This window comes from Sitophilus oryzae, unplaced genomic scaffold, assembly GCF_002938485.1.
Source record: "Sitophilus oryzae breed Bouriz unplaced genomic scaffold, Soryzae_2.0 scaffold_1396_pilon_pilon, whole genome shotgun sequence".
Taxonomy (NCBI): Eukaryota; Metazoa; Arthropoda; class Insecta; order Coleoptera; family Curculionidae; genus Sitophilus; species Sitophilus oryzae.
This window is the reverse complement of record NW_022146055.1, coordinates 1,726,870-1,753,116: the sequence shown is the minus strand read 5'-3', so window position 1 is coordinate 1,753,116 and position 26,247 is coordinate 1,726,870. Positions and strand designations below refer to the sequence as shown.

General features: G+C 34.0%; 1 protein-coding gene across 6 annotated transcripts in view; it reads left to right on the top strand.

The window, feature by feature from the left end:
• Positions 1-26,247, top strand: part of LOC115875821 (AT-rich interactive domain-containing protein 2) — an 88,442-nt gene that overhangs the window by 43,224 nt on the left and 18,971 nt on the right. For 3 of the 6 annotated variants that reach the window (XM_030891342.1, XM_030891340.1, XM_030891339.1), the window contains exons 9-12: positions 8,468-8,837; positions 17,725-18,012; positions 23,592-23,994; positions 24,495-24,818. In XM_030891342.1, coding sequence (XP_030747202.1) covers positions 8,468-8,837; positions 17,725-18,012; positions 23,592-23,994; positions 24,495-24,818 — 1,385 coding nt within the window. The remainder of the gene's footprint in view (positions 1-8,467; positions 8,838-17,724; positions 18,013-23,591; positions 23,995-24,494; positions 24,819-26,247) is intronic. The other 3 variants (XM_030891343.1, XM_030891341.1, XM_030891344.1) reach the window with 3 other exon arrangements.

The window sequence follows — 26,247 nt, the reverse complement described above, 5'->3', positions numbered from 1 at the left end:
TATTTTTATAGTAATTTTTTGTATTTGTATGGAAATTTTTGTATTATAAGGAAATAAAAACTGTAATCTGATTAATTATACTAATTACTTCGGCAACATATTCTGCAGATAAAAATAAGAAAAAAAGTTCGCATAAATTTATATTCTAAAATGTTTTGTTTGGGAGATACATGGTATAGAAATTTCATTTTTAATTTGGGTTTTGCCAAATAATATCTGAACTGGCGTTGATATTTGAGTAAAAATCGTGGGAATTGATTCACCATCAATCATCAGATATTAAGATATGTTAATTTTATTGATTTGACTTTTGTTGTAAAAGTAGTATATCTACATTTTCGTTATTACATACTATTTTTTAATACTATAGTTTTTACTATTTTTCTTTTCTTCTTTCTTAGGGTAGTAACGTAGCGGAGTAGTTCACCTCGCCGCGCTGCTCGCCGTTCACCTCGCCTTGCGATGATACTTAAAATATTTTACTACGCGACGAGTTGATTGGCTCCATTGTGTTTTGATGCATGAATTTGAAAAAAATGTCTATAAATCTGTTCGGATGCCTCTCTTCAAAAAACTCCTATGGGTATTTCGCTACTTGCACTTAAGAAAATCTACAAAATAAAATAGTTTTTCTTTGTAAACACTGCTGCCTTAATCCAACGGAGACCAACTTGTCGGCAGTGATTTACTAATAAAAAAATTTGCCTAACGGACAAAACATGTTTAATGTTTCGGGAAGTACAGTGCGACCTCGATAATCCGGACTAATTAAAACTGCGGTGATCCGGATTAGCAAATAATTCGGATTACTGAAGCGAGACAAGTTCAAAAACATTTTTTTTTATTAAACTAACTTATTTTGTAAAATAATTTGTAATTTTTTGTTGCTTGTTCTTTATTTGATTCATTATAAAGGCCGCTTCCTTTAATCATTGTAGGACAAGAACTTCAGTCAAAGGAATATCATTTTCTTCAGCCCACTTAATGCACACATTAAAACTCTTAACTGCTTCATCATTCTTAACAACCTTAACAGTCTGGTTTGTATTATTCATCTCAGAACCTTCATTATCACTTTCGCGTTGTTCATCTATACCAGTAGTTCCCAAACTTATTTTTCTCGTGGACCACTTTCAAAATTTTACTGGTTTCGGTGGACCCCCTGCTGCTACATTTCTACCACATTCTTAAAGTCGCCAAAAAATAAAAATTGTGTCACTTCTGAGTTCTGTCCCTATATTCCGATATGTAAAATAAAAACGAAAAATGGTACATTTTATATCACTTTATTTATTAAAAGAATAGAATTACAAGAAAAAATATTAAGGTAATATAGGTTCAGGTCATAATTTTAATTAATGGGAAGGATGTATCTGATGGAGTGTCAGCAAACGATCAATGTTTGGCTTTATTTTTGTGAGCAATAACCGCAAATCCCCCCGCTCTGTGATGTTTAATTTGCTCTTTTTTTTTGTTAAGAGGTTTGTAACGGCACTAAAACTCCTTTCGACAAGGTATGACGAGGGAAAAGCTATTAAAAATTTCCTTGCGATTTCCCACAGTCCAGGATATTTTTCGGGTATTTCTGCTTGCAGCCAAAATGTTGGGTAGCCTTTTCTAAATTTCACCTTCAGCTCCTCATTAGTGCTTAGCTCGAGCAGCTCCTCTTGTAATACAACATTGGCCACTTCCGTTTCATCAAATGGATTTATGATCCATGGTGGTATATCCATCGTCAGTATATCTTCAAACCTGGTTTTGAAGTCATCATGCAGAGCACTTAAATGTTGACTGTAGGTATGGATATCCTCATCAATACATTCTACCTGCGACAAGTTTGGAAATTGAGAGAATTCGCGCCGACTAATGTTTTGCTTCATAAATTTCAATTTCCCAAGAAAAGCCGAAATTATCCCCTTTGTTTTTATTAAATTCAGGCTGTCCCCTTGTAACTGCAAGTTAATATCATTAAATTTTTTAAACAAATCTGTCAAATACGCAATGTCTGCTTTGAATTTGATCAAGTTTTCTTTTAAATCTGGATCTCTACTTTCTAAGAACTCTAATATGGAATCGAAAACAGAGTAAAATCTCGTTAAGCATGCACCTTTCGACAACCAGCGTACTTCAGTATGTAAGAGCAGTCGTTGGAAGTCTTCATCATTTTCGTCGCACAATTGAGCAAATAAACGCGTATTCAATGCATTGCTTCTGATTTTGTTGACAGCTTTTATTACAAAATGAAGAGATTGGTTCAACCTGTCACTTAAATGTTTTGCCACAAGATGTTGTCGGTGGATTACGCAATGAATAGCTGTAAGTCCTGGTATAATTCTTTTGAGATGACTTATAAACCCACGATATCGCCCGACCATTGCAGGAGCTCCGTCTGTTGCCACTGAAATAATGTTTGTAAATGGGATCGATTTTTCCGTAAAAAAATTACTCAGGACATTAAATATTGATTCGCCTTTAGTGTCAGTCTCCAAAGTTCTGGCAAATAGCAATTCTTCGTGAATTTCTTCCTCAACAATAAATCGGACATATGCCAATAGTAATGCTTCATTACTGGGTAACGTTGACTCGTCCAGTTGTATAGAAAAATGAGTTTTTTGCAGATGATTGCACAAAAAGCTTTCGATATCAGAGCTCATTTCATCAATGCGTCTTTGTACAGTATTGTTACTTAATGGAATTCTTTTTAGTACGTCAAATGGAGATTTGTGCAAAACAGTTTTTAAAACCTCTTCAACAGCGGGTAAAATTAATTGTTCTCCGATAGTGTGCGGTTTTCCAGATTTTGCTATAAGTAATGAGATATTGTAAGATGCCCGCAAGCCATCATCGTTACTTTGAGATGTTGAAGCGAACATACTGTGCATGGTGGGTCTCTTTCCATATTTTTCTTTCAATGTTTGAAAATATTTTAAATCTTTACCTATTTTATCAGTATGACACCTTTTTAGATGATCTTCGAGCTTTGATGGTTTCATAGAGTCATTGCTCAAAACTTTGTTGCATAATAGGCACATGGGCAATTGTTTGTCTGCCTCTGATGGAACAAAACCATATTTCAAATAATCGATACTATATTGTCGACATTTTTTCTTTGCTGTAGCCATGTTTCGTGTCAGTTACCTTACCTGTAAAAAAAAAATGTTTTAGTAACCAAGTTTTTTTCTGAATATAGGTATCACACCGCAGCCTTTGTCAGCACGCGGAAATAGAATTACGGCTTGTAAAGGGACCAACTAATAAACCGCTGAGACAAATACAGACGTTTTCACAAAACGGTATCAATTTTAAAGTACATAATTTACCACTAATTTTTAATAGTATAAATAAAAATTGGTGTACTCAGTATCGAATACTGATCATATTTGTGTAGGAAAAAAATAAAAGTCGAAATCCCAAAATTGTCCATAAAAACGATAACTAACATTTTATTAAATCAATGAGTTCACGCGCTCCGTGTATTTGCGTATTTTTGTCTGCGGCTTCATTGTTAAAACGTGACAAACTGGCATCGAAGTCCAAGCCCCGCCCTTTTCCCGTCGCCCGCGCACCGCTCGCTCTTTCCGAAAAGGAATAGTTTTGATAAAATAGTTACTTCAAAACCAATTTAAAATGATTATGAAATTACTCTTTTATAAAATTAGTAGTTATTTGCAAGAAAAATTACAAAATTAATTGCTCTGCAATATTGCTTATTCGGCCTTTTTAGAGAGGCAGTGTTTCTCTCGTGAAAAACAATTGAATAAAACGTGCTGTGTTTGTCTTCAAATCGAAAGAGGACAATTAAAATATCTGTAAGTTACTAAGTTACCTATCTATACAGGCCGTTGTGATCAACCGACTAGTACACGTAAACAAAATACTTAAGTACTATAACAAAAAAAGGTAGGTTACTTACTTTTCTCCGGCACTAGCAAACACAGATATAAATTTTCTCACAACTTTTTTCCAAATTCCGCCTTTTTTTCGAAATTCCGGAAACAAATGAATGCGTTTGCCTTTGGCATCAAGTATTTATAGTGGTGATCAAGTTCATGTCTGAACAAGCATTAAGCATTGTCGGGCGGATAGCGCTTTGCAAGTCTGTACACGAAATTGTACGTAATATCGAATACGCAAGTTTGGACAAGTAACAGTCGCTTGCCTTATTAAAATATTATCTGCTTAGATAGGTACTTAAAACAATGTAGGTAGGCCCTTATAAAAACTATGCTTACATTTTTGCTCTTTACTATCAAAAGCAGATAAATTTTCGTGGACCCCCATTAACATCTTATGGACCCCCATTTTTTGTTCACGCCTACGTAGACCCCCAGCAAGTCTCCCGTGGACCCCTGGGGGTCCACCTGGACCACTTTGGGAATCACTGATCTATACCATCTACGTCCGAGTCTACGTCTTCCAGTGATAACAAATCCTCATCATTTTCAATCCAATTGGATATTTCCACATCCGTGAGATTTTGTTCAGAGAGAACATTCAGCATATTCGAAACATCTGTAAGAATATAAATTAACAATAAAAAGTATTGAAGTCTAAAAAATTGTATGTTCCTTACCTTTCCTCCTTCGTGATAAGGTGTTCTGGGGAAACACCAGAACACCTTATCACTGAGTGCGCCGAGACGACGACCATTCGTGCCATGAACCTTGGTACGTCTGATGTCGAGGATGGAGAGCTGGCCTCTGTGGAGCCGTCTCAGATACTGGCTTTTCTTAAAGCCCTGAGACTGTATGATGAGTTATTACTCGTTATAACTCAAGAAAGGGGAACACACAATAGATCTATAAGGTCGCGGTGATTAACTCCCCTCCTAAACATTCTACATTCTACCTTTCACTTCTTCATTCAATGAGATTAGATTGAGTCGCAATTGACTCAAAGGAATCAGATCTTCAGCGTCATATTCAGTGTCCAAGTTGGTGTTTGACACGCGGACCATAATTTTATGCCAGCACTTTTTCAAGACTTCGGGAGAAACTTTTTCCCAAGCATTGTATAGTAGGCAAACAGCGTCCTTTAAGTTGATGGTTTTCAGCAATTTAACAACGTTTTCTTTGTTACTAGATAATATATGGGCTAAAAGACTTTTCCGATAAAATAATTTTGTCAGTCTTATTGCATTTTGGTCCATAGGCTGCAAAAGTGCTGTACAATTCGATGGAAGAAATAGTGTCGTAAATTGTCCATCCTCACTAGTCAGCTCTTCTATAGACCCATGGCTAGAGGCGTTATCGACGATCAGCAGAGCACGTTCAGGCAAATTAAGGCTTCTTAGATGACTTCTGACTTGACGAATAAAGGAGAAATGAAACCAGTCTAAAAAAATTGCTGTAGTCATCCATGCATTGGCAGATGATTTATATTCTACAGGAAGATTTACGTTTTTAAAAGTCCTTGGATTTTTTGCCTTGCCCACCATTGATGGTTTTCAGCAATTTAACAACGTTTTCTTTGTTACTAGATAATATATGGGCTAAAAGACTTTTCCGATAAAATAATTTTGTCAGTCTTATTGCATTTTGGTCCATAGGCTGCAAAAGTGCTGTACAATTCGATGGAAGAAATAGTGTCGTAAATTGTCCATCCTCACTAGTCAGCTCTTCTATAGACCCATGGCTAGAGGCGTTATCGACGATCAGCAGAGCACGTTCAGGCAAATTAAGGCTTCTTAGATGACTTCTGACTTGACGAATAAAGGAGAAATGAAACCAGTCTAAAAAAATTGCTGTAGTCATCCATGCATTGGCAGATGATTTATATTCTACAGGAAGATTTACGTTTTTAAAAGCCCTTGGATTTTTTGCCTTGCCCACCACTAACAGCTTCAATTTTTGTGAACCATCAGCGTTACAACATACCAGAAAAGTAACACGCTTTCTTTGCTTATTTTTCGACCCGGTGCGGTTTTCTCCTGAGAACGAACCAGCGTTTTCTCAGGCAACATCTTCCAATACAGCGCAGATTCATCTGCGTTGTATATTTGAGTAGGTCCGAGGTTTAATTCTTTTATCTTCTCTGCGAATGCAGTAAGGAAAGGATCGACGGCACTTTGATCATTTGACAGTTTTTCGCCGCATACTTTTAAAGCACGCAGACCATGTCTTTTTCTGAAGTTAGATATCCAGCCTCTACTAGCTCTAAAATTGTCGTTCCCATAGGTTTCAGTGTAAAGCTGTCTTGCTTTGGCAGATAAAATTTCATAGGAAATTGGGATGCGTGCCTTGATCGTTGCGTACAAAACCAAGCATACAAACAAGTTTCCATTTCTGGATATTCGGCTTTTCGTAGGGTCTTTCTAGCGCCAGGACCAAAATCACATTTGGCGATAAATCTAGAAGTTAGTTACACAATACATGTCTCAAATGATTTATAAAATGAATCATACCTTTTAAATTTCTGTTTGTTTTTTTTTTATATCAGAAATTGTTGACGTCCCTACTCCATATTCATTTGCCAACACTTTTCCACTTTCACCACGAGCTAGTCTTTCTAATACATCGGACTTCTGTTTAATTGTTAGTGTAATATGCTTTCGTTTAGATGTCATTTTAATATGTTTGTAGCTGCGTAAAAAAGTGTTGATAACCTTATATACCAAACAACAAACAATTTATTGTAATTACTCTTCGGACGCGATGCATTGCAAGCAAATCAAGGACGCATACTATTTATGTGAAGCCTAGACGTTAAACCCGTCCGAATTTCGGCGAATCACCGATTTAGATTTGCATAATGTATAATATGTAATTTGAATGAAACAGTCGCCTAAAACGCAGGTCCGGATTACCGAGTGTCATAAAATCCGGATTATAAAGTACACAATGCAACTGAAATGCCTGTCCGGATTATTGAATAATCCGGTTTAATGATGATTCGGATTATCAAGGTGGCACTGTATATCTTTTCCCGTCGTCGCGTCGGCAGCAAAAAACACAAAGAAATAATAAGAAAGAAATAGAAATAATAAATACAACTATTCAAAAACACTTTAGTTTTTTTCAACAGATATATAATAATAGCGCCCGTATATAGCGTTTAACGCCTTGGGAGTAGCAAGGTACAGCTTGCTATACTAGAGCCGTTCAGTATACAAGGAATGTAATGTGGCTAGCACTACGCTTCAACCGCCTATTATTACCTCAGGATTGTGAATCCCAAGTACTCATTTAAGGCTAAGTCGACCTAGGTACCCAAACTATTTTTATTTTAATAAAAATAGTCGGCTGATGAAATGCCGGGTGTGGGAATCGAACCCACACCTTGAGATTGGTAGACGAGAGCCTGTACCTCTACGCCACCGGGCACCTTTTTTTCAACAGATACTTCTATAAAAACCGTTGACGGTCTGTTAAAATGACATTATAACAAGTTAAACATAATTAACAATTACTTAATGAGGTAAAACGAAAAAGCCTCAAACTTTCTCTATGGTTATTAGCCGACCATACCAATAGGTATGGTAGGCTATTAAGATCGGCAAAATTTTTTTATTTTAATTTCACTCAAAATGAGTTATTTGGGTCATAAATGACCTAAATACAAAATATTTTCATGGTGTCTGTCTGTCTGTCCGTCTGTAACACGATAACTCAAAAACCGCTAAACCGATTTTAACCAAATTTGGCACAAAAATACTGTGGCACCCGAGAATCTGGCCATTAGTTTTTGGTGAGGGTGGGAGGGTTGTTAAGGGGGTATGGGAGGGGGTTAAAAATTTTAAAAAAATCGTAACTCCAAAATTACAGTATCGCTAGATAACGCGGTTTTCAATTTAAGATTAGGAATAATATTTGCAACAAAATTTGTAATAACATCAAAATCAGTCAAAGTCGCAGTTTTTGAGATAAAAAAATGGAAAAATTCGTTTACTTTGAAACTAAAAAACTGTCCACCAACTTTTTATTAACATATTTTAGTATGGGCGGCTGTACGTGCCTCCCGGCGCCAATTTTTTTTTAATTTGTTTTTAATTTTTACTTATTTTATGTTTATTTATGTTATGTTCATTAAAATAAAAGAAACGATTGCCATAGATTGCCATACATTAATAACCTCTACAGATGCCTGAGCAATACATTTATTTTTATTAGACTGTATTAGAAAAGTCTCTTTTATTTTTCGTTTAGAGGCTATCGCTTCTTTCCTAAAAATATTTGCGTTGTTAAAATCTATCTGTGCCCTGTGCTCAATGAATGCGGACAAATCTTAGATTTGTGAAAATCGCCCTTTCGAAATAATTTATTGAAAGTCAAGTCAATCAAAAAAAAAAATGAAACAAATAAAAAAAAGATAAATTTGTCCAAGGTGAACGGCGAGTAGCGCAGCAAGCTGCATTATTCCACTATGTTTTTACGCCTTAGTACTTTTATTCAACGAATTTAGAGACCTCGTCCACTCACTACAATGTTCAGGAATAAGTATAATAAGACGTAAATGTCTTGTTTTCCAGATCAGTATTTGGCGGTACCGTGGGCCCCAACCCGATGAAACCGGCCAACCCGAGCGACCCCCAGTATTACGAGGGCATCAAGGTGCGCGCGCAACCGCTCAAACTGAACATTCCCCCTCCTCCCACGCCCCCCAAGCCCCTTCCCGTCGTCCAGCCCGCTGTCGTTCCGTCCAAGCCGGCGGCGCGTCGACGGCTGCGCGTGGCCTCCATCACCAAGGCGGCACCCGCGGCCGTTGTGCCGTTGGCCGTCGACGCCGACGCCGAGCTGGTCACGCACGTCATCACCTCGCCCGCCTCCCCCATCCTCAAGGCTCAGCTGAGCGCCCCCCCGAAGCAGCGGGAGGGGGGCGCGCCAGATAGCAAGAGTCAGGTAATTTGAGGCTTATTTGAGGTTACGTCGTACAGGCGTGGAATAAATGAATAAATATTATTGAGCTGAAGATGATTATGGGTATTTTGATTTCGACTTTGATCCTTTATTTAGGTTTATCATGGTGTCTCGTATGCAATAAGTGCGAAAAAGGCGGGTGATCGTTGCGGAGGGTGTAAAATCTTTCAATGTTAACGTTTCCTTACAAAGTTAATTACTTAAACACGGTGTCCCCCCAGGAGGAATTTAAATTGATAAAAAATATAAGGAAATATCTGCGAATTTTCTACATGACTGTTTTATTAATGGGAGCTGTAATTAAAATATTTTCAACATCTTAGTATTTTCTAGTTATAATTACTTTTTATTGCATTTTTGTTTTATACAGTAAATTCTAAACACATTCTGTGAATAATATTCTATACTTATAAAATAGTTAAATCTTGAGATATTTCAAATAATGTGTTCATACCCTTGTGGCGGATTCGTTTCTTGAAAAATTACAAAATTTCTACAAAACAAAAAAGTTTTTTGTAAATACTACTACCGTTGATTGATAAAATTGGGAAGATAAGCAACCTAATGGGCAAATTGATGACAAGGTTGATTTGATTTCACCTTACGTCTCAAGTGCTGTACGGTGGCGCCTCTACTCGTTCTGCGGCCAACGCATAAAACATTCATTTTCTCTAATTCGGCTTGCGAGGGCACATCGAAAACGGTATGAAACTGAAAGCGACAGTGTTGCCATATTAAAATGTGTAATATCTGTAATATGTTTGACGAAAATATCTTTGGATGAAAAATCCGCGTTTATGTATTGAAAATTGATTCCTGTTAAACATAGAATAAACGAGAAATAAATAAAAATTCTGTTATAGGTCCTGAATATTTCGTATAGTCAAAAAAAAGTCGGTTAGTTGGCCTGGAACTGACGAAATTTACATTTACCAAAATATTTTACATATGAAATAACAGCGATCTTTATTTCCAAGCCAACTCTGACACCGGTCTTTGTTTAATCATATAATATTATATTAAATTGTTTAATGATAGAAAATTCGTATTATTAACGTACTGTACTCAAAATCCGTAAATATCCGGATTAATCAGTAGTTCTGGCAACACTGTCTCTTGCAACCCACCCATTCTGTCGACTGAAAACAACTACGGTACAGTATTCTTTATCCGCTGCGCTGTAAACGACTATCAGCGCGCAGCGGCGCAAAGCTGAACTAAATCTCGGATATATAACGATAATGTTAGCTACATCTCGGACATATTTTGTGACACGAAATCACCCATAAGATTGCGCATCTTCTTATTTCTTCAGTCAACGATTTTAGTATATTTTTTGTTCTCTAAGTAAATGTATATCAATTTTTTTAGTGAATTAACCCAATTTATGAAGTTTTCGTTTACATATTTTTTTTATATATGTTGATAAGAAGTCAATACAATTTTATACTAGTAACCTTAATATAATTAGTAATCTCTTAGAAGAAACTATATTAAATTTAAATTTTTAATTTTATTTACAAAATATGACGAAACAATTTACTGTCAAAGAGCAAACATTTCGAAATATGTATTCAAAAAAAAGCAGGTCAAAATCCAAATCAAATTGTCCTGTCATCGTCCACTTAATTATATTTATGTTTTACCATGTCGTACGTCTTGTCTTCTTTGTCGATCATCTTCGTTCTTTATTTTTTGTTTTTTTTTTTCTTTGTCCAGTGATGCCAACTCGTGCGATATTTCAGAAAAAAAAATTTTCGGTAAAAACTACTATAATTTGGTAAAAGTTGGCATTACTACATTGTAGTACACGATCTAGTATGGTGGAGGTGTCAGTATCGTTCCTATACAGGGTGTTTCATAATTTGATAAAACCAATAATAATACTTCAAGTTAATGAATTATACATAAATATAAAAATTGTAATTACATTTTAATTATTTATATTAAAGCCATATAAAACTCTAATATAACAATAATTATAATTTTATAATACAGCATTTATTTATGACACACCCTATATATTTTTCTATTTTTTAATGGAATCTGTAGGGTGTTTTAATTTTTATGTCTATATTATTTGGTAAAATATTTTTACTGTTATCATGGAAAAGTATTTTATATATGTAGAAACACCTTCTGATTAAAACACCCTATATTTTGTATAATTTCATCAAATTAGATAAAATATTCATTCTTGTTAATTCATTTTTGCTTTTCTCAGCAACAGCCATAATAAAAAACGTATTATTTTTACTTAACATATTCATGCTTTTTGTTAATATTTTATACAAACAATCATACCGTCTATTCAGAAACATCAATTTTATTTATACTTAAAATCTTTTTTTTTTGAAGACAAAAATGTCAGTGGAGCCTTTTTCTTATCCCAAAACCTGTTCAATTCCCTGATTTAGAAATTTACAGTGTGTTTATTACTATTTTTACGTAGGTTGTAGTAGGTAGGCCTGTGATTTTGTAAATTGATCTTACAAATAGTATTGTTTGATTTTTTTATTTGCATTGAATGATCACACATGTATGTCATCGATTGGACTGACATTTGGCACCATTCAGAATTTTTGAAAATAAAAACGTTTTCTTGCAATAAAAAAAATCCAAACATGTTTTTAATTGATTTTTTTTGGATTGTCTTTTTTGTGGTTTTGCAGTTTTCATTTAACACTGTTTTTGTTTGGAAATGTTAACAAAAAATATTTAGGTGTCTTACATAAAAGATATGAAGTTAATTCAATAGCTGGATATCCGTAATATTTATTTTCTATACATATTTTGTTTTTATATCAGACTACATATAAACTTGGACTACATATGAACAATTTCGCATAGAGCTCTCAATTTTATGTCAGTGACATTTACAGAATAATTGAACATTTTTCTTCGCCGAAGCATTTATTTACAATTATATATTTTGTTTTTTTAGAACATTTTCTTACTAAAATTTGTTTAATAACACGGTGTTCGTAAATATCAGTAATTAGTAGACCCTGCGTAGATGAAGAAATAGCTATCATAATTATAAATGTTTGTGGAATAAAAAGACTTGGGAAGGATTCAATACTTTTTTATATTTATGCATTAAAGTATATTATTTGTCCGTTTTTTACTTTCTTAACAAATTTGAATTCTTGTGTTTTTCTGCATTTATTTTGTATTATTTCATGTTTGTGTTTCATGCAAAGTAAACAAATCTGGAAAGACATTATGTCAGAACTTAAATACAGTGAGGTTATTATGAATTTTGGAGAGATGCTTCAAAATAGTTACTTGTTTCATGCGATCGCCCCCAACCTAAAACTAAGAAATAAAGGAACTATTTTACGCTGGTTAAGAGCGGCCGCACACGGGTCGTCTGGCTTTCGAAGTTGAAGCGTCTCAAATTCCAAGCAAATCTTCCTCCACTCTACCTTCGCATGTAAATAATAGTAACAATCACATCGACCCCGCGTCGTCCGCCAAACGACCCGTTCGTAGACCTACTATTATTATGTAGGAAGTAAAGTTGGAGATGCTTCCGTTTCGAATTTGAGACGAACCGTGTGTACAGGGTGGGTCAAATTCGACGCTTTTAAATGGAAACACCCTTTTCTATAGGAGATAGACAAAAACTAATATCGGTGTCTGGAGCTCAATTTTTGTCAAAAACATGATAGTGAAAACCGCATATCGATATCTATTACCGTTCGGTGTTCGACATATCAACCGTCTTCTGTTATGGACAGACGGGGCACTTTTTGAACATTTCTCGCGGAATTGATTAACTCAATGGGGGAGAAATATACCCTCTCATAACTGCTAAGTATTTCTAATTCTTGTCTATATTATAAATAAGGAACCTTTATTCTTCCGCAAATATATCCATAGGATTAGATCCATGGGCACTAAGTCAGGCGGCCTCGACGGCCAACGGCTGGGATCTTGGTTAGCTATTCAATTATTCTTGAAATTGGCTGCAAAAATTTGCTGATAACTTCAGCGTTCAGAGGCGGTGCGTCGTCTTGCTGGAAAAATATGTTTTCGAGTTCCATTACGGGCATATCATCAATAAGGGGTCCAAAGCCTACTAGTTAAAAGTAGCGAATTAAAATTCGTAGCGTTTTAAAAATTCTGTATTTCGAAGAGGATTATAATAAAATATCAAGTGTGCTATATTTTTGGATAGGTAATTTTAAATTCTTTTCAGTTAATTAAAAATATAGGGGGTGTCCCAAATAAAAAATCAATTTTTCTGTTGATAACTCTTAAATTATTAATTTTAAAGAAATTATACTTAAACCATTAAATTCTACGTAAAAAGGTGCTTTGGAAATGTTTTCATAGAGATACAAAATTTTCCATAGCAAAAAAGTTACAGCGATTTGTTAAAAATGCACATTTTTGAAAAACACCCCGTAACTCCGAAACGGTAACAGATATTGATGTGCGGTTTTCACCATCATGTTTTTGATGAAAATTGAGCTCCAGACACCGATATTAGTTTTCGTCTATCTTCTATAGAAAAGGGTGTTTCCATTTAAAAGCGTCGAATTTGACCCACCCTGTACACGGTTTTACTAATTTATGTTATGAATAGTAAAGGAATTAATAAAAAATGTTTAGAGTTGACTAATTATCTTTTTATCGTCGCATTTATTACTACTTAAGCTTGATTTTCATGCATGCGTTGTCCGACGATACGATGACACGATATTAATTTTATTGGTTGAATTTAAAGATTTTGATTGGTTAGAAACGGTTAACAAATCGAAGCCTTTAAATTCAACCAATAAAATTAATGTCGTATCATCGTGTCGTCGGACAACGGATGCATGAAAATCAAGCTTTATCAAGAATAGTTGCCAATGCCAATTAATATGCCAATATGCCGGGTGGCCAACTAAGAATGGACGTCGGCTATATCTCAGAAACTACATATCGTATAACTTTGGGAAAAAAATTCTAATTAGTAAATCGACCAAGAGAAATCGCTGGAAATTGTTTTCAAGTTCGAAAAATGTCCGCTAGGGGGCGTTTCTCTGATAGTCAATCAGAAAACAGAGTTTTTCTCAAAAATATGCATGTGAACAGGTGTTTTAAATATTACTATTGTAATCATCAAGAAATTTATAATTTTTTTTGATATAGAGTATTTTGCTCTATCTCATAAAATAAAGTGGTGGGGGAAGGTTAAATTTGCTTTTATTAAAAAAAAGATAACTCTGATTTAGGTTATCCGATTTAAACAAACTAGGGCTCGTTTAAAAGAGCTTTTCTTACTTAATGATCTCCAGTATAAATTTTGTTTCCATATTTTTTTTTTCGTGGTAGCTAGAGGGCGCTGTTTGGCATCATAACAGATATTGCAGTTTTGCATAAAAAATTTAAATAGGAGGCTATATTTCTCTTTGCACAGTTAAATAGAGCACAACATTTCCAAAATATCAGTGCAAGAACAAATCACGGAGTGCCGCTTAGGTTTTATGGTCTGTAGTAGGCTAGGAAACAAAAAGAGGTAAATTGATAACGTCAAAATATGAAAACGTTTAAGTTCAGTTTTCATGCATCCGAATTTCGAGCGTTTACTTAAAAAAATTACGTCATAAATATTTAGACGTGTTTATGTAACATTATCATCCATCCATATAATTTTTACAAATTTCTTGGTTAATTATACGTAGGTAGTTCTCAGATTAAAATATCCGAAAGTCGGACAATTAATAATTTTATTAAAATTTCTAGGAATGTTGTGCCGCCATATTACTTTTAACAGAAAACGGCCGAATTTCGTATAGCCGAAAACTAGGGGTTTATTTCATGTAACTTCATTTATTTAACTTCATTTATTTATTAATCGAAGTTCGTCCTTGATTTCACTTGTTTTTGTGTTTTACCTGTTGTTTTTGTTATTTATTATTATATTAGAAAGTTTATGTCGCTTGGGTCACTTCATATAGCACCGAAGGTGCGAATCTTAACAATATGCACCACTGGTCCAAGTCTACCCTTGATGCAAATAGTTCAGCACCAAGACCGTAGGTCGGTAAATGTTTAGGCAGGAATTTTAGCAAGGCAAATGATTGGACTTTTTTAATTATCTGAATGAAATGAACTATCCATAATTTCTAAGAAATGAAATTTTGTTAGGGGAGGGATACATCATGATGAAATTGCATTTGTTGCAATTTCATCAGCATGGATGCATTTAGTGTAGTTGATGCAGTTGCGCCGTTTATTTTGCTATGAATGTGTGGTGTTCTTGGATACCACTTACTTTAGTAGATACACACGCTGGAGCGGCACATTTCCATGGCCAGCTAGGTCATCGTATTCAATATGCCTGGGTTTTAATTTATGGGGTGGATTCAAGAACGAACATGGATAAATAACAATTAAATAGTATTAAAATAAAATTAAAATATATATTTTGATATTTTGACGTAACCAATTTACATTTTTCTGTTTCCTAGCCTACTATAGTAAACGCCACGAATGTTTGGGAGTGATTCATCGGTCGCTACCATGTGAACTAATCTGTTAAGGTCACATAAAACTTGATTCCAGTGCCGTGGTGTTTCAAGTCATATAATAATCAATATATAATCTGTTGTAATTTGTTGTTTTAACTGTCAAAGTCTTATCAAAACATTTATTTGGTTATAAATATAAAATGGAATGCCCCATTGGTCGCAATGCAAGCACACCAATGGACTGACGCACAAAAACGAATCAATCATTGAAACGCGAATAGTATGGTCTTTGTCAATCACGCTAACATTTTAGAATAAGTAGGAGGAGCGCAGGCAGATATTAGACCGGGCTTTAAAAACCTACGTCTGCGGTAAAAATTTACGTTTTTAATGTAAAAATGATAACGCGCGTGTCGATTCTAACTTCATCAAGCGATGAATCACTCCCAAACATTCGTGGCGTTTACTCTAATTATAATTTTTAGACCATATAATCCTAAGCGGCAGCCTAACATGATTTGTTCTTTTAATATCTCCGGTTAGAGAGAAAATAGAAAGTTGCGGTTTGCGCTGATATTTAGGAAATTTTGTGCTCTATTTAACTGTGCAAAGAGAAATATAACCTATTTACTTTTTTATGCAAAACCGCAATATCTGTTATGATAGCAAACAGCACCCTCTAGCTACCACGAAAAAAATTATGGAAACAAAATTTATACTGGAGATCATTAAGGACCTGGATATGCAGGTGAACAGGCATTAAATACCCGTTCACCTGCATATTTTTGAGAAAAAAACCTGTTTTCTGATTGGCTATCAGAGAAACGCCCCCCAGCGGACATATTTCGAACTTGAAAATAATTTCCAGCGATTTCTCTTGGTCGATTTACTCATTAGAATTTTTTTCTCAAAGTTATACGATAAGTAGTTTCTGACATACAGCCGGCGTCCATTCTTAGTTGGCCACCCGGTATATTTTATTACGTTACTTTACTTATTTCTGCATATTTGAAAATTGTTTTTTTAGCCAATTTTAATTATAACATTGCTCTTATAATTTTTTATGTTAAAAAAAACGAATGACTGACCCATCAGAATGCAAGTCAGCCATATTGATAACCCATAAGAATCGTATCACGTTTTATAATACAGGGTGGTCCGAACTGTATTCCGGAAATTTCTGCAGATAAAAATAAGTATAAAAGTTCATATAAATGTATGCCCTAAAATGCTTAGTTTCGGAGATACAGGGTGTACAAGTTTCATTTTTATTTCGATTTTTTCCAAATAATTTCTGAAGTAACGTCAATATTTAGATGAAAATTGGTGTCTGGGAGTTTTTTGACATGAGAAATTTGATATTGATGTCAATATGACTCCTACTAGTAGAGGGCGCCACCTACATTTGTTTTAACTAGTTTGAAGAGTAAAAACTTTTCGTCCGTACCTGTATAAAACTACTGAGTAAAAAAATATACATTTACGACACTTTTTACGTGAAAAAGTCTCTTGATAAAAATCGCTACGAGTAATGGTTTTCGAGATATTTGAAATCGAAATTATCAATACCTGTCATCATTGACATAAATTCAACATGTTGACTAAATAGTTATTAGACTGAAATCATAAATTTGAAGTGTTTTTGTGACAAAAGTTCGACAGAAACTGTTTTATCATCATTTTTTGCAGAAACAATTTATGATTAATTTAAAAAAAATTAAAATTTCCTGAATTTATTATTTCAGTGAAATAACTATCTACTCAACGTGTTTATTTTTCGTCAATAATGACATATATTGTCTATTTCCATTCTAAATATCTTAAGAACGGTTGCTCGTAGCGATTTTTACAAAGAGATATTTTTTACGTAAAAAGTCACAGAGATGTATATTTTTATGCTCGGTGGTTTTATACAGGTACGGACAAAAAGTTGTTACGCTTCAAAACAGTTAAAACACATGTAGAGTCTTTTTGACACCAAAATCAAATTTCTCATGTCAAAAAACTCCCAGACACCAATTTTCATCTAAATATTGACGTTACTTCAGAAATTATTTGGAAAAAATTGAAATAAAAATGAAACTTCTACACCCTGTATCTCTGAAACTAAGCATTTTAGGACATATTTTTATACGAACTTTTTAACTTATTTTTATCTGCAGAATATGTTGTCGAAGTTTCCGGAATACAATTCGGACCACCCTGTATATTCTTTGTCTTTAGTCTTTTTATTCAACGATAGATCTTGATTAATAAGATGCATTTTTCGTTGTTTGCACTACACACATACTAATCGACTTTCTTATATATGCATGCCTCATCTTGAAACCATATCTACGTACGATTAGGAAATATTTCCTTTGGCTTTAATTAAAACTTTTATCTCCTTTTCCTCTAAAAAGGCCGTCACACACCCCCACCTCAGCCAGGCGCTTTTGGGTAGTACCACCACCACAGCAATGACCACTTCTGTGGCGATAACAGGAGGGACGTCATCTACCCCAGCTGTCAAACAGGAGATTTCTGGTCAGCAAACGGTGGTTTCTGGTCAGCAACAGCAACAGCTGCACGGAGCGCAGAGTAACAGTAGTTCGTTGATAAAAAGCCTGCTGGCCACAAAGGTAAACGATAGTTGCATGCCGGCGGTGAGCATGAAGAGTGCGACGACAGACTGCCAAAACGTAGCCCAGGTAACACACTAACTGCAGCCCCAGACTTGAAAAGACAGAGCACACTTGATTACTTACTTCAGTTTACTGCGCCTATGCCAGTTCAGACAACGAAGTGTCAATAACTCATGTTGATCAATCAGCATTTTAATAAAAAATCGCTATAAATACACAGAGCGATATTGTTGCGATGAATATGTTGATCAATATTGTTGCGATGAATATAAGCAGAAAGCAGATTAAATAATTTAAGAAACCAGAGTCGGACTTGAAATTATCTTAAATAATAATTAAATAGTTTTGTTGTTGTTAAGGTACCCAAAACAAAAAAAAGTATAAGTGTGGCATATCATTGTACTCAGGAGACCGAGTTCTTTCAAAACTAGATATAAAAAATGCAGTCCGTATTTAAAAAATATAAGTTGGCCTCTGTATCTCACAAATTATCAGCTAATTTGAAAATCTAAAAATACTATCAGATAGCCCTAATAAAGTGTCTATGAAAATGTGGAATTAGTTTTTTGATTTTCTAAAAACTAACGACAGGAAAAAATAAAATTGTTTTTCAAAAAAATCCGTTTTTTCGAAAAAACTCAGAAATCCTTGAAATTTTTAAAACTTTTTTGATGGCACCTTGGTGAACATCTCAAGGCGCAACTTTGCCCCAATTTAACCATCTTCGTATCTGTTACAGTTTCCGAGATACCAATGCTCGTACCTCAAATTTGTAGCACCCTGTATAATTATATCAACATTAATTTGTAAACTCAATTTTTTATAAACTTTAGTATTTGGCATATTATACAGGGTTAATCGAGGAGTTGTTTTTTAACTTTAAAACACCCTGTGCAATAATTTCGTGTGTAAATTTTCTTAAAATATAATTTTACGGTCACAACCATGTCTCCTGAGCATTTTGTTTTTTGGATTATGTCAATATACATATGCCTTTTCAATTTATAATTTGACCAAAAATTTCTCCATTGCGGTTTTTTTGCATCTGAGTGTAGTTTCCGTCCAAAAGGAGCTATTCGAATGAAATTTTGAGGGTAAAAGTTGATACGTATTTTAATGCTAAAATTTTCGTCAGATTCACCAGAGACGTGCATTTAAGTTATCAGTGGAATATTTTTCTAAAAAAAACTACGTCGCTGTCTTTTTCTTGTACAGGATGGACCATTTTGGTTGTTTCTATAGGGTATGTAGGAAACCGTGAGAAATATTCAAATTTTGATACTGCAGTCTCGGGTTCTTTTTTTGAAAAAATCCCAATGACGCAAACGGGTCGTGGCTATCTTGATCGGTTTCGAAGCTACAGGGGGATCCTCAAATTTAGTACTTTTTGAAGATGTTCGATAGTTTGTTTATTTCAACAACTACGCAAAAATGAATTAAACATTCTAAAGGCAATTTGCTGTGTAGAATGCAGTGGCGTAGTCAGACTTTTTTCGAAAGAAATATTTTTTTAGTTATTAACTATACTTATGTTTTTTTAAATACAACCTGTATATTTTTAAATTTCCTGATTCCGTTTGGCATGGGCTTCTCAAAAATATATAACACTATATATTTATTTTCACTATTAACTTTAAAATTCCAATTTATTTAAAGATATCGACTTTTGGTAGGTCATACCGAGTATTAAATGAAACAAGCGAATATCTACTTTCAAATTAATCCATGTATTAACAATTAAATACATTCGAACAATACGAAGCAAATAAAAAATAAGTGTGACAGAAACAAAAGAACATATTTTAATGGTACGGAGTTGGCACCGTCTCTGCACGCCGCCGCTAACAGCATTTCAAATGTGTATGTTGGTTACACTTTGCAAAGCCACAACAAAACCATCTTGTAACTCTTCTAATGTTCTATTTGCATTTCGATAAATTTCGTTTTTCAGAAAGCCCCAGAGAAAGAAGTCCAAGGGAGTGATATCAAGTGGCCTAGGTGGCTAGGATTAAACTATTTTCTGACCTTTTAAAAATGGCTGGGTTTGGTTGCTCGCGCTCAAAATACCGCTCAAAATATTAATCAGCTGCCATTTGTTTATGTTTGTTAGACTCAATATAACATTCTAACTTCTAACGTATTATATTTCTCACAATTTTCAAATTTACTCACTTTTTTATTATTTAAAATACACACATTTCAATCTGTTGAAATGAAATGTCACGCATCCATCAAAGGTATGTCCCGATCACCATGACAACCGTTTACTTTGTTACTCGGCGCGGCCTACTACTAACTGGATATTATAAGAAAAATTTGAAATGTTGAGGTTAATAGTTAAAATAAATATAGAGTGTTATATATTTTCGAGAAGTCCATGCCAAGCTGAATCAGGAAATTTAAAAATATACAGGGGGTTGGTTCTATTTAAAAAAAAAATTATAGTTAATATCTAAAAAAATATTTTTCCAAAAAAGTCTGACTACGCCACTGCATTCTACACAGAAAACTGCCTTTAGAATGTATAATTCATTTTTGCCTAGTTACTGAAATAAACAAACTATCGAACATCTTTAAAAAGTACAGAATTTGAGAATCCCCCTGTAGCTTCGAAACCGATCAAGATAGCCACGATCCGTTTGCGCCATTGTGATTTTTTTAAAAAAAGAACCCCAGACTGCTGTATCAAAATTTGAATATTTCTCACGGTTTCCTAGATACCCTATAGAAACAACCAAAATGGTCCACCCTGTACATATTAGCACATTTGTGTAGGCCGTTTAATGCCGCTTAAAAGTTCTCTTCATATTTTGTCGATCGCCTTGACGAAATAAAAGCACAGTTTTATTAATCTGTTTTATTAATTTAAGTCTAATAGCAACCCTTTTTTATAAAAATAATTCAATATACACAATACTGATTTTAATAACATTTTTATATTTATGATGTCTGCTCTGTCTTTGGTCTACAATTAGCCTTTTTGTTATTTTGCCAAGCAGTATGTAAATGTAAGGTTTGTGTGTCAATGGTGGTATCTGAACTAATTATACAGGTAAACTTAAACGTTTTAAATAAGTCAATTTTTTTATAAATTTTTATCACTATCAATTTATCCGTTTTACCTTACTTGGAAAGGAACTACTCTGTATAATTTCTGTAATAGTATTTTCGTTAAATTAAACTTACGATATCGAGGACACTGATTCTCCATACACATACATACCTGCTTTATAATCACCTATTTAATTAAAAGAACCATTAAAACTTTGATTAATATGTTTAGAAATATGAATTTTAGACTGGTATCTTATTAAAATTAATGGAGGTTAATCAAGGTTTTATTGCTATTAGTTGTAACAGTATCGACTTAAATTTTATTTAGAAAGTTACTGAAGTTGTAGGTAGCTTAACATTAGATATACTTTAATATTTCTGGTTATTCCCCTTTGTCAGTATATTAAAATCATACACATTTTTCAATATTAGTTCATTACATTAATTTTTCTTATTTTTTTTTAAATATATTTATCGTTATTACCTTAATAGTTTATATTTTTAATGTTATTTTTAGTTTTTTACTGTTATTTTCTTTTTTTTTCCTCGTTTGTATGCGAGATTAAAAAATACTGCTCTCAAAACTTCAGAGCTCTCTGGTTTTCTTTTTTAATAAATAGTGACATAATTTGATTTTTAAACCTTTTTGATAACAAAATACTCAGAAGGTACAACTGAAATGAACCACTTATTATTTTAATTATACAAACTATAAAACTTATTATTTACGGCAATAGACAAGAGTCGTATTGTGTAGCTTTGCTTAATTAACAACAATAAAGTTTGTTTTGTTTTATACACGTATCTATAACAAAAATATTTGTGTGTAACTTGCATGAATTTATTTTTATAACAACATACTAATTTGATATTTTATTCCAAACGGTTTTTTTTTTTCGCGGAAAAAGGGTCCACTGATATGATTTTTTTTTCAATGCCTATTAACGAAGTACGATTATTATGAATATTAAAATTAAGTGGCGAAACCTTCAATTTTCTGTTTTTTGAAAAAATTCTAAGATAGGTGTAAGTATCAAAATAAGTCTAAAATGAAATTTTCGGTTCTGAGATTCTAAATTTTTCTAAATGAAAGTTTGATATTTTTTTAGGGCTAATTGTCCTTTGTTTCCTATACAAAACGGCAAGGTTTATTTTTTAATCCATTCCGCAAGTATGAACCTAGATTTTTCTAGCACAAACTTTTCCTGCAGCAATATAGAGATATACAACATAATAATATACAGATGTAGATCTTATCTTTCTTTTATAAGTATATTTTGTTTTATTTGAAATATTTTATGAAACAAAAATAAATTAATAATTATAAATATATAAACAGTTATTATTTACATCAACAAAACTCACCTCTTTAACAGCACTTAAGGGACATAAAGGGTCATTAATACTGCTTTCCCGTTCTAAATAATCCAATAAGGTTGCGATGAGTTTTTTGCACCAGCTATTAAGCTATTTCGTACCCAATTCGCATTAAAAGAGGTTCTAAAAAGAACAATGTTCGACTGCAAGGTCTGCTAGTAAGAACTTTTAAGCTTAAAGTTTCACAACACAATTTATTTAAACCTTTTAAACAAAGAACGAATGACAATGTCAGGAAATAAATAAATGTGGCAAGTTGACATTATTTAGAGGAGGTTTAACACCTGAATTCCCAGTGGGAAATTTAAATTCCAATTAGTCGCCGAATATGTCATGGTTGGCAACGATGAATTTAAAAATTGCGCCCCCGATTACGTAACTAAAAGTTTAATTGGTATCGCTTGTAGATATCAACATTTGAATGTAAAAATGTTTAACTTTCCTTCGTCACTTTATTTTTGCTGACTTTGACAAAAATGGTCTGAAGCAAATAAGTGTAAGCATAATTGGTTTAAGAATATGGTATTTTGCGTAACTTTAGAACTCTAATGATCAAACTAAAGGTTATAGACAGATTTGAAAAAAAAATACAAATAGAATATAAACTATCCACACAAATTAGAAAATCTAAATAAAACCGCTTAAACAAGTAAATGGTTGCCCAACAATCGTAGGTCGGTTAAAAGTATTGCGCGGATCAGTGTCTGATCCACGGATCATAGGTTCGCCGTCACTATTATACAGGGTGTCCCAGAAATAAGTGCAAGTATTTTAAGGGGTGATAGATCTCGATAAAAGAAACATGTTTTCTCTTTATGGTTTTTCAAATCCAAAAAAAGTCCAAAATAACTGAGTTACTTTGAAAATTTCCAAAAAAAAAGATTTTTTTCTAAAATTTTGAGAACCACTGGATCTTTTCTTGATTTTCTTTCTTGTAAATTTAATCTGCTACCTATGTTGCCACATTATCATGAAATTATTTTTTTTAAATAAAAACTAAAAAAAATTTCAAAAAATTCCGAATTTTCAAAAAAAAAAATTGCGAAAAAAAACCTCATAGGCGTGTTTCTGGGGTTGAACTATACTACCAGTTAAAATATTTGCACTTATTTCTGGGACACTGGTGTATACTGTTTAATTTCGGTATATCATATATCAATACACAAAATTATAATTATGCTAAGTACGAATAACATTCTTTATTTAAACACTAGGTGGCAGCTCGACAACAACGCCTCCTAGCCCAGCAAGGCCCCAGCTCCTCCGACACCAGCAACCCGCCGAAGAACCAAAGCCGCCTCGAGGCCCTGAAGATGCACCGCATCAACGGCGTGCGCCAGCTCTTCACCGATAACGAGATCGGCGATCCCTCCGTCTCGTCCACCACGCAGTTCGTCAGCACGATCAAGGGCAAAAAGGAACCGCCCCAGCCGCCGCCCCCGCCTTTAGCGCCGCTAAGTAACGCGAAAGGGACGGTAGCGAGGGCGACGCCTCCCGTGGCGAACGAGGACAGCGATTCGTTGGGAAACCATTCGCTGTCGTCGACGTCGGGACTGGGGGCGGTAGCGGTGGTGTCGTCGACGGAGGATAACGACAATTCGCTTACCAGCTTCGAAGGTACAATATCTTTCATAGTTTGGTTTGGTTGGTTTGGTTTGGTTGAAGTTTTTTTTTGTGAAAATCGTTTTATTTTTCATTTTAATCTAAAGCCTGTCTACCTTAAGAACACGTATGTGTTTCGAGAGTTATGGCGACGACACATATTAACTTACAGATGTGGCACTTATTTCATCTTGTTGATAAACGCCGCACAGTCGGCCGGAATAGGTTTTTTTCGCGACATTGTGATTTTATGACCCATTTTTATAGGAAATTTTGCGCTGATTCCAAATATATCCCATGTTCCTATACCTAAAATAGCTTCTTGACTTGTTTTCCTTTAACACACGAATTTTTTATTGTTTTTTGACAGATTTTTTCCATGTATTCCTTACCATTACTGTTCAAAGTTACTTTGTTTCCACAGAAAAGTTATATAAAATTAAACTCTGCATCGATTTGTTACCAGCAACTGCCGAATTGATCAATAAGTAAGGTCATAATTTCTTTATTTTAAGGTCTGCTCAACGGCATGCCCATCGTCGAGGAGACCCTGAACGAGAGCAGCAGCAATTCCAAAGATTCTGTAAAAAATTCCGCTAGTGAGATAAGCATAGACAAACCGTTACGGTTGGCCGACTTGCTGGAAAAGAAGTTCAACAAGACACCAACGACGCTAATGAACGGCACGCTCGGTAAAGATCTGAAACTGAAGACGGACAGGCAAGACTTGATAGAAAACCACATCGAGAAAGTGCTGAAGTGTGAACCTGCGGAGGTTAAGATCGAAATAGAAACGATTGAGATCAAAGATGAAGTGGTGGAGATTATGGATACTAGAGGTATGTCATTATGGGGATATTATGTCATAATTTTAAATTATTTATTCGAAAATTTGCAATTTTAAATTCTAGAGATATTTGTGTTTTAAATACATGTTGGGACAATCTCACTTGAATGGAGAATTTTATTTGTGTCTCCAGTTGTGTCATCATATACATAGGTTTGTTTTTATATATTTTTGTGTAATGGATGAAGCTACTTCTTTTTGGCGTAGAAGACGATCTATTGCTACATATTTATTAATGAAAAACAAAAATAAAATTCATAGAACAATTGGAACATGTCAAATATTTAGAAAGTGAAAGCTGCCAAGAGCATATCACAATTAAGTGCAACAAATGAGAATTAACGATAAAAAAAAATTTGGAAACTACCGTAGAATGTCTATAAAGGATTTCGGTTGGTTCTCAGTGGTTTTGAAAAGTTTCCAATGATATGACCAATTTGCGGTTAACATTGAAGTTTCTACTACAAATTAAAAAAAAAATTAAACTAATAATGATTATGTACATTTTTTTCATACTACATATAATTTATATTATTATATCCATAATAAGAAATAAATGACACGAGATGACATATAACCTAAAAACTCATCTACGCATGCGTTCAACAAAATTCGCAGCGAATATTCGCAAAAATTAAGTCACTTTCAATATTTCTATCTCTCTTTCTGTCAATTTTGTGGCCTCTGTATTTTTTTGAATTTGACCAGTAATAACAATATTCGCCAGTCGCGTGTATACTAAGGGCTGGCAAAGATTAGTCTTGGGTTGAGATTTCGGTATGTAATAAAAGTACAACGCATTTATAATGTATTGAAAAAAGAGAGAATAGTAAAAACGTTGCCAAACGTATGAAATACACCGAGAAACTGTGCATATTTCTAAGAGACGTGGAATATATATAGCCCCATAGCAGATTCGTCGCGGTCGACCCAATCAGTACCATATCAGTACTTAAAATTCTAGGGAAGAGTGTACATCATGCGTTCAGCATCACGATTTAATTATGTTTCGTGATACTTTATTAACGAGTCGTTGTAATTTTCCCTATAGCCTGTAAATTTTTAAGTGGAAGTTAGAAACACTTGCACTTTTGATAAAAATAAGTGGAATTGAGTTGGTGTTCGACAGTGGTCGCGCTATTAGAACTCTGAATTCAAAAATTGATATCTCGAAATCCATTAGAAATAATTGATACATAGTTTTTTTTCAAAAACTTTCTTAATATTTCTGCTTTTTTTTCGCAGAGGTATGTGAAGATCTTTATAAATAAAAACTTACGATTGCTGAAAATTGCAATGCACTAAAAGTAAGTGGATGTTTTTTTTTTAAATTTGAATGGAAAAAAACAAGCCTATAGAATTTTTCTTATTTAAACATCTTGAAAAGATCCGAACTTCAAAATAAAACAAAAGTTTCAATA